The following is a 9,430-nucleotide window of genomic DNA, read 5'->3' as shown; positions in this document are numbered from 1 at the left end:
TGAATCTAAAAACCTCGTAACCATCGTATACACCTTTTCTGAAACGTGGACTTGCCCTTCCCGATTTCATGAAATGATTCCGAAATTCATGGTTAATTTTCATCAATTTTTACCAACTCCGACAGGTAAAACAAAAAAGGGAAACATTGCCTTTGGCTTGCGTTATATTTTTTTGGTAATACATGTTCACATGGAATTCGCGATAACACCGGATACTTTGAAATGACCATCGCATAAACGTAGTATACTAATAATAAAGTTGAGCGTAAGCGAAAAATGCATTTCAATATGGTGGAATCATAACATTATTATGCATATCGATTAATTTACAACTCTACATTAATCGATCCAATCGAAAAACTCGATTATCGATGTTGAATGTAATTCGAAACGGAATTTCTACAGACGTATTTAGGTCGGTGTTATGCAGACAAACTTTTGTTTGCCAAATTAAATGGCGGCTGCTTAGTTTGCTCGGAGGTGGTTATGTCGAGTTTGGCACAGGGTTGCACGTTCATTATGGTTTTCTTGGCTATTGCCAACACGAAATGAGAATTTCAGATGTACATAACGCGCAAAATTTAAAATTTTTGTATATGACAACACCGAATTTGCTGCAGTTTGACCAAACAAAATTAGTTTGCTGTGAGAGTCGCCAAACTCGCTCCCTCCGAGTTTGCTGCAACAACAATTGCACGCAGTTTGCCAAACAAAATTTCTGCATAACACCGACCTTAAAAGCCATCGTGTTGATTGATTTGTGCATTGAATTGCAATTTTCGTATAATTTGTAAACGTTTTGAGCTTTAACATATAATTTAAAGTTTTCCATTGTTTTCTTTGTAAGAAGCACAAACTACATATTTACATGTTGCATGTTTCCAGTGTTGGATATACATTTTAGGTACATATACGCAAATATCCATACATATTTGGAATCTTCAACACACTGATCAACGGGTCGTTATCGCTCTACGAAACCACAATCAAACAAAATAGAAAATTTCAATACCACTAAAAATGGGAATAATTAATACCTGTCATCTACATCCCGATGTAAATGGCCATATCTTTAAACTACTGAATAATATATGGGAGCTCTACGATCAGCAAGACCTCATAGATGTAACGTTTAAATTGTCTAACCCCACTGCTATGTAAGTTTACCACTGATTTATTTATGCATTTAACAATTTCATATAATATTTTATTACAATTCTCACAGGGTTCCAGCACATCGCTTAATATTATCAGCGGCAAGTCCATATTTTAAAGATTTATTCAAAAGCGACAAGGGCTTAACTCCTGTTATTGAATTAAATAACGTAGACAGTGACACCTTTGAGCGTTTATTAACATTTTGCTACACCGGCAAGACGCTCATAACCATCGACAATGTGGATGCAACGCTGAAGGCAGCTATTGTTTTGAAGTTGGATGACGCGGTGGTCGATTGTGTTGACTATATTTTGGAACATATAACAGACTATACACTGCAGCGGGCATATAGCTTAGAGCGTGAAACTCAGTGTGTACCACTGTATGAGAAACTCTTGGAATATGATATAAATAATTTCATGGAGGTGAGTCTTATCGCTTTACCTCAATGTACTATCATTCCACCAGCTTAATAATAATATTTTGACGCTTACACTTTTGCTAAGTGTTTGGCCGAGCTTCCCCAATTTGTGGTGTGTGTCCTGATGTTATAAGACTAATGGAGAAACCTACAATTTTACGAAGCTTCCGAACAGCGAATAGTTTTCATGAGAAGCCTTTTCAAGACAGAAACACTGAGGCCCAGAGTTTACCGGTTAAACTGATAAGTTTGTTTGCACAACAGTAGGTTAGGCCTTAGTTCAGAGATAAAAACTCAAATAATTAACCCAGAAAATTTTGAGAGTTAAATGGTTAAGTTAATAGAAATTAAATTTTTGTAATTGTGAGATATTTTGACTCAAAACGCTGTTAGAATGCTGAAAAAGGTTGATACTTAGTCTTAATTTATTCAGATTATACATATTACTACCGTGCAAGAACACTACTAGTTAAATCACACAATATTTCACAGATATATTAGGTAGTTCGTTTATAGAAACAGCCTCTACAGACGAGTTTCTATTAGCTTGTTAATACTGATTGGGAAAAACTACCAGAAACTCTTGTGCGCGTGAGAGTTTGTATCCCTTTCTAGCTCTTGCGCTTACCTTCATTTGTAAACATATACCTTGACCGCTCACACGCCTTAGGACTAACAGGTAATTACATGATTAAATATGGGCATGCCCATGGTGGCGCACGTGACAGTCGTACGATTTCAATGTGATACAAAAAAGGAATACCATTTGTTTTCTTTAACTTTTTTGGGCCATTGTATAGCACATAATTAGCTCTATATTTAACCGAAAAATGAAATCAATCGAACTGCTTGGTCCTGAAATATAAGCATTTAAAGAGAGTGTCGTTACGTGACAAAAAATGGAAGTTGATTTTTTCTTTTCTTACAAAATCGCAAAACTCTGCGAATTGTGGATGGCTATTTTCATGAAACTTATTTTAATATGATTTGTAGCAATTCTAGTTGTTTTTAGAGTTTTTTGAATTAATGCAAATTGTTTCAATTCTCTTTTACAACCCCAAGTGTGGAACGTGACGTGACGTGGCGTTTTTAAAATCGCTCAATAACCACGCCAACTTCCCATATAACGGTAATTTTCAGAAATACGAAAACTGCGATATTTTAGTAACTACTGGAGATTATTCACTCAAAATTGATATTTATAATAAGTTTTAGACGAAAAATAAGAATATTATAAATTTTTGGAAAATGGGCGTAGCCACGCCCTCTTATGGTTACATGTGTATATCTTGGTAACCGCTGCACCAATTTCTGCCAAACTTGGCACAGTTGTTGGCCCTGGTACAGCATAAAAAATCGCCGAAACTTTTTAAAATCGGACAATAACCACGCCCACATCCCATATAACGGTAATTTAGAGAAATACAAAATTTTCGATAAATCATTAAATATTGAAGCTAATTTACTCAAAATTGATGCTTGCAACAATTCTTTACCAAGAAATACGTTTATGGTAAAATTTTGGAAAATGGGCGTGGCACCGCCCACTTATGATCACATATAAGTATATCGGTAACCGTTCTACCAATTTGTACCAAACTCGGTATGGTTATTGTGCTTGCCACATAAAAGCAAAACGTTGAAAATTATTGAAATCGGACTAAAATAACGGCCGCTTCTCATATGACGGTAAATTTCAGAAATGCTTGAAACTTCAATATTTCGAAATTGAAGGACGCTAATTTACTCAAAATTGATACACCCCGGCTTACCATCTAGCGGAAGGTTTCGGAAAGGTGAAAAAACATATATTTAATACTTGCGCCGGGTATTTAATGTTCGGCTCCGCCCGAACTTAGACTTTCTTACTTGTTATGTATGTGTTACTTAAATTTATTTATATTTTACTTCTATGTACATATGTACATTCATATACTTATAGGCGCATATTCATAGTCACATTTAGTACTCAACTCATTCATAGTCGCCTTAGTTTCGACTTTTCTGGCTAAGTACCAACTTAAAATTTAGTTTCGGCTGCAGCTGCAACTAAGTCGTAACTAGGAAGAAGTATTTTATTAAATTAAGGGGAAACAGACGAAATATGTAAAAATTAAGTTGGTAGAGGGTGATTTTGATAATATTGAATAATCTCCAATTAAAATTTACAAAGATCGATCCATTTTATTCGGAAGATGAAATTAAATGCGTATTACAATTCGAATAAAGCTAAATCACAAATTTATAATTGAAATAATTTATATAAATTCTCAAATAATAAGTCAGTTTCACGCTAGTTCTTTTAAAGAAAATTTGTGCATAACATTTAGATATGTGTTTGTATGTTTCACAGCATGCTTTCGATAAACATCGACTTCCCATCACTGCGGTTGTTCTGGCTATTTCACACAATTAAAAAGATAATGATACCTTATTCTTTTGCATAATCATGCAATGAAAATAAAAATTACATAAACGGATGATCAAACTTGACATTATTTAATAAAAATGTAATTTTTCCAAAATATCGTAAAGAAAAATCGATACATTTTCACACTCATTTTGCTATATCGACTGTGTTTATACACGGAAACTTTTGTCGACCCGATTTTTCACATTCCGTTTTGGTGTTGCTCATTCATTTACACACGTCGATTTTTGTGTATGCAATTGTTGTTGTCAGCTGTGAACCGCTAACTCAATTTACACAGACGAACGAGAGCACAAAGCGTGTTGCCCGAGTACGTGCAACTCTGTGCCCCTCTCCTTTCCTCGTCACGCTCTCTCCTAGAAACGTCGAGTTGCGGCAACAAAAATCGCCGTGTGTAAATGAGCACATCGTAAACTAAGTCGAAACTACTTAGTAGAAGTCTGAAATGCGACTATGAATAGAGGTAAATTTTCATAGACGAGACGGAGCTTCATCTGCCTCGGGAAACTCGCACAACACTTGCACAACTTCGCTCCGGCTACTGCGGCAGGTTAAACTCCTACCTGAGTAGATTGAATGAGGATGTGCCGAATGAGTGTCCGGCATGCGGAGAGACCCCACATGACTCGAAACATCTCTTCGCATGCCCGGAAAACCCGACAACCCTAACGGCCTAACAATGTTGAATTGCTGTGCAACTTGGTCTCTTGAACTGCAGCTATCAATATACCATGCCTTCCCATGAAGACGGTTATCTCCTCGATCTTGCTCTGAAGTCCGTTACAGTTAAATTGGAGGAGCTTCATGTGGTTCTCGGGACGTGTTGTTATGCGGGGTGTGAGGGATGTGTGTAGTCTTGCCACCATTGGCTGTGTGCGCTGCTGTGGTGGTTGTCGCCCTGTGGTGGTATTGGGTCGAAGTTCCTCGTCCAATCTCGCGTAGTGCGCAGACCTGAACATGTGCTAAAGTGGCACCAGCCAAGACAGGTGTTGCACTTGACTGATGTCACGTTACGAAATATCCTGGTCTGTGCAGATTGTAGGAGGAAACAGGAGTTGTTGGCGGCGGCGCGTAGGCGGTGGTGCGGTTGTGTCTGCTGTGTGGTCTGTCGTGGTTGTGGTGTGGTCTATTGTGTTGTTGTGTTGTGGTGCTGTGGTGTTTGTGTTAAGCTGCTCAGGTGGACTGGGGTTAGCCGTGAAGGCCGCTCTATTTGAGCAGCAGGAGGCCACAAATGATGTGGTCCACTGCCGATGGGTCCGTAGTCCTGAGCAGACTCTGAGGTGACTCCACCCGTCGCAAGCATTGCGCTTGACTGAGGTGGAGTTGTGGTGTAGTCGCCTCTGGCATACACAGCAGGTGTAGATTTCTGGCCCTGGGGTTGACTCGATGCCAGCCCTGAGCAGAAGAATACGTAGCAAATGTAGCCCTGTGGACGAACAACTTCTGGTACACTTCGCCGACCTAAACGGGGTTAGATCCTGTTGTCGATGCTGAGTGTTCTCCAACCGTAGACAGCTGGAATGAACTACAAATTATCAACACATCTTCCAAAAGCTCTTCAGGAAATCGGGCCCGCTAAGCGCATATAGATCAATATTTTGGACGATTATGAATTTTATGGCAAAGACAAACCGTCTGTTTCTCATATGGTGTTGAAAAAACATATCGCATACAGGGCTTTTCTAGCAACTGTCGAAAATCCGAAAGACAAAGGCCTTTCGTAAGACAATTATCAATTCTGGCAGCTATCTTAAAAGCTTTTTACTGTCTTTCGAAAGACTATTTGAAAAATTTGCTAACGAGAAGGTCTTGGCTTTATGCTTTTCACCTTTTAGCAATAAGTTTTTTAAAAAATGAAATTAAATAAAAAAAATTATATATTTTTTTTGGACAATAAGAACTAATAAATAAAAGAAAACTAAATTAAATAAAAATATGTTAAATGAAAATAAAGCAGAGATAAATAAAAATATTTTTAGAAACTAAATTAAATAAAAATATTTTTTTTTTCTTTTTAAACATTAATTTCTAAAAATTAAATTAGAAAAAGGAAAAAAATTATAAAAAAAGAAAGTAGTAGTTAAAAATTTAATGAAATTAAAAAAAGGATTTTTATTTTTAAAACAAAATCTTTAAATTAGGGGAAAATTAAATTAAGAAAAAGCTAAAAAATAAAATACAATCCTAAAAACTTAATTAAATAAAACAAACATATTTTTATTTTTAAATCAGTAAGATATAAAAATTAAGAGAAAATGAAATTAACACAAGAAAAACTAATTAAATGAAAGAAGAAATTTAATGACATTTAAAAATGTTTTGCTTTTTTAGACAATAAAGTCTAACAATTAAAAGAAAATTAAACTTAAAAAGGTAAAAATAATAAAAAAAAAAATCAAATTAAATGAAACAAATATATTTTTCCTTTTAAAACAATAAAAATACAAAAATTATAAGACAATGAAGTTAGTCAAAAAAACAAATTAAATTAAAAAAAATTAATAAATAAAATAAAATTCTAAAAATTGAATTAAATTAAAAGAATTCTTTTTTAAACAATAATATTTCAAACAGTGTTATTGAGCTTTGTTAAACGATTTTTTTGTTAGAAAAAATGGAAAAAACAACAAAGTCTAAGCGGTAGCTGCACTTGATAGTAGTTGGTTGAATAAGGAAATGGATTAGCAACAAATGGGGAAATGGGGTTACTTGGAAGTGCTGAAATAGGAGATACTAAGTAATGAGAAAGCTCATTGTTTACTTGTGTTTGATTCTTCGGTTTCCAAACGAGCTATAGACGACGCTTCCGCAAATCATAGGCTGGCTCCACATCTTCCTCTAATTCGATACGATTTTCGTTATCCGCTTTCGTTAGTTTTAACCCTAGCGAAATCGAGTGGTTCACATCTTGAATAGTTTTTTTTCAAAAACTACAACACATCTATTTTCGGTTGATTTTCCCAAATTTAGCAAAGAAGTAAATACTTGCACTTTGTACTCGATACCCATGAAGTACTTGTTCACGCGTATCGAAGTACAAAAAATACTCGATACTTGGTAGAGGTACTCGAGTATATACTTCTAATTACTGGTCCGATACCGGGTGTGCATAGCTCAGTGGTTAGCGCTTCTGACTTTGCACATCGATGATGCGGGTTCGATCCCTGCTTAAGTCTAGAAAAAAGAAGTCTGATGAGGAGTCATCTCCGAAATAGCTGCTATAACTTCTACCGCTTAGACTTAGTTGTTTTTCCCATTTTTCCTAGCAAACAAATCGTGGTACAAAGCTCAATAACACTGTTGGAATAAACATTAATACTCCACAATAATATTAACAAATAAATAAAATTTCAAAATTATAAATTAAATGAAATATATTTATCCTTTTAAGGCAAAAATATATAAATTTAAAGAAAATTTAAATAAAAAAAAAAATTTTTTAAGTCCCCTGCCCGAGGCTCGAACTCGAATCTTTCGAATGGCACGCCTGTGCTTTGCTCACTCGGCCATTGCGACTGTTGGATCGATACGAGCTAAATGATATACAAGTGCTTTCTCTCAAAATAGCTTTTCACCACGAGTGACTTGGTTTAGTTAACTCTGTGTCGATTTTCATCCCTATTGCGAGTGTCGACTAGTAGTAGATAACCGACTGTTAGTCGATTATCGGTTATCCGTGGTATTTTCAAATTTTTCGTTCAATAAGTGAGTGAGAATAGTTTATAGTCGCTCGCCCTTCTACAAACAAACAGTTGTAGAAGGATGAGCGATTTAAAACTATTCACAGAAGCTTATTGAACGAGAAATCGACATTCACAATTCCATGGAAAAGCGAGAATTGAATAAGAGTTGTTCATCTACGAGACTAGTCGACACTCGCAATAGGGCTGTTTGTTTGCTGCAAGACATTGTCTGAGTTAAGAAAATATAAATTCAGTGGTTCCATTGCCTGACGAGGGGCCACCGCTGCTATAAAAACCTTTTTTTATACCCGAGCGCACTTGTGCACAAGGGTATATTAATTTTGTTCACATAACGGTTGTTTGTAACAGCCAAAACGAATCGAGATAGATATAGACAAATGTATACATAAATGATCAGGATGAAAAAAGAAATCGATTAAGCCATGTCTGTCTGTCCGTCCGTCCGTCCGTCTGTCCGTGTACACGATAACTCGAGCAAAAATTGAGATATCTCAACGAAATTTGGTACGTAGGTTTCCCTTAATCCAAGGTAGGTTGGTATTGAAAATGGGCGAAATCGGACTTTAACCACGCCCACTTCCCATATAACGGTAATTTCCAGAAATACGAAAACTGCGATATTTTAGTAACTATTGAAGATAATTCACTCAAAATTGAGATTTACAATAATTTTTAGACGAAAAATAAGAATATTATAAATTTTTGGAAAATGGGCGTAGCCACGCCCACTTATGGTTACATGTGTATAACTTGGTAACCGCTGCACCAATTTCTTCCAAACTTGGCACAGTTGTTGGCCCTCGCATAACATACCAAATGGCCGAAAATTTTTAAAATCGCTCAATAACCACGCCTACTTCCCATATAACGGTAATTTTCAGAAATACGAAAACTGCGATATTTTAGTAACTACTGGAGATTATTCACTCAAAATTGATATTTATAATAAGTTTTAGACGAAAAATAAGAATATTATAAATTTCTGGAAAATGGGCGTAGCCACGCCCACTTATGGTTACATGTGTATATCTTGGTAACCGCTGCACCAATTTCTTCCAAACTTGGCACAGTTGTTGGCCTTGGTACAGCATAAAAAACCGCCGAAACTTTTTAAAATCGGACAATAACCACGCCCACATCCCATATAACGGTAATTTAGAGAAATACAAAATCTTCGATTGAAGCTAATTTATTCAAAATTGATGCTTGCAACAATTCTTTACCAAGAAATACGTTTATGGTAAAATTTTGGAAAATGGGCGTGGCACCGCCCACTTATGATCACATATAAGTATATCAGTAACCGTTCTACCAATTTGTACCAAACTCGGTATGGTTATTGTACTTGCCATGTGTAAGCAAAACGTTGAAAATTATTGAAACCGGACTAAAATAACGGCCGATTCTCATATAACGGTAAATTTAAGAAATGCTTGAAACTTCAGTATTTCGAAATTGAAGGACGCTAATTTACTCAAAATTGATACACCTCGGCTTACCATCTAGCGGAAGGTTTCGGAAGGGTGAAAAAACATATATTTAATACTTGCGCCGGGTATTTAATGTTCGGCTCCGCCCGAACTTAGACTTTCTTACTTGTTAATTTTAATGTTGGGCGGACTAGGGATCGGACCCAGTTTGTGGTTGTTGTTGTACACCTATGGAGTGGTAGTACGCACCTCGAACCACTCGGCCACAGCGGCCGCCACATGTTTA

At 36.1% G+C, this 9,430-nt stretch overlaps 1 protein-coding gene across 1 annotated transcript in view; it reads left to right on the top strand.

Moving 5' to 3' along the window:
- The first annotated feature begins 740 nt into the window (after positions 1–740).
- Positions 741–9,430, top strand: part of LOC118748329 (kelch-like protein 5) — a 72,251-nt gene continuing 63,561 nt past the window's right edge. The window contains exons 1-2 of the mRNA XM_036482703.1: positions 741–1,157; positions 1,226–1,583. Coding sequence (XP_036338596.1) covers positions 1,021–1,157; positions 1,226–1,583 — 495 coding nt within the window. The 5' untranslated portion in view covers positions 741–1,020. The remainder of the gene's footprint in view (positions 1,158–1,225; positions 1,584–9,430) is intronic.

Source organism: Rhagoletis pomonella, unplaced genomic scaffold (genome assembly GCF_013731165.1).
Source record: "Rhagoletis pomonella isolate Grant_MI unplaced genomic scaffold, Rhpom_1.0 Rhpom_scaffold_00013, whole genome shotgun sequence".
NCBI lineage: Eukaryota > Metazoa > Arthropoda > Insecta > Diptera > Tephritidae > Rhagoletis > Rhagoletis pomonella.
The sequence above is the reverse complement of the archived record's forward strand: the minus strand, read 5'-3'. Positions and strand labels throughout refer to the sequence as shown.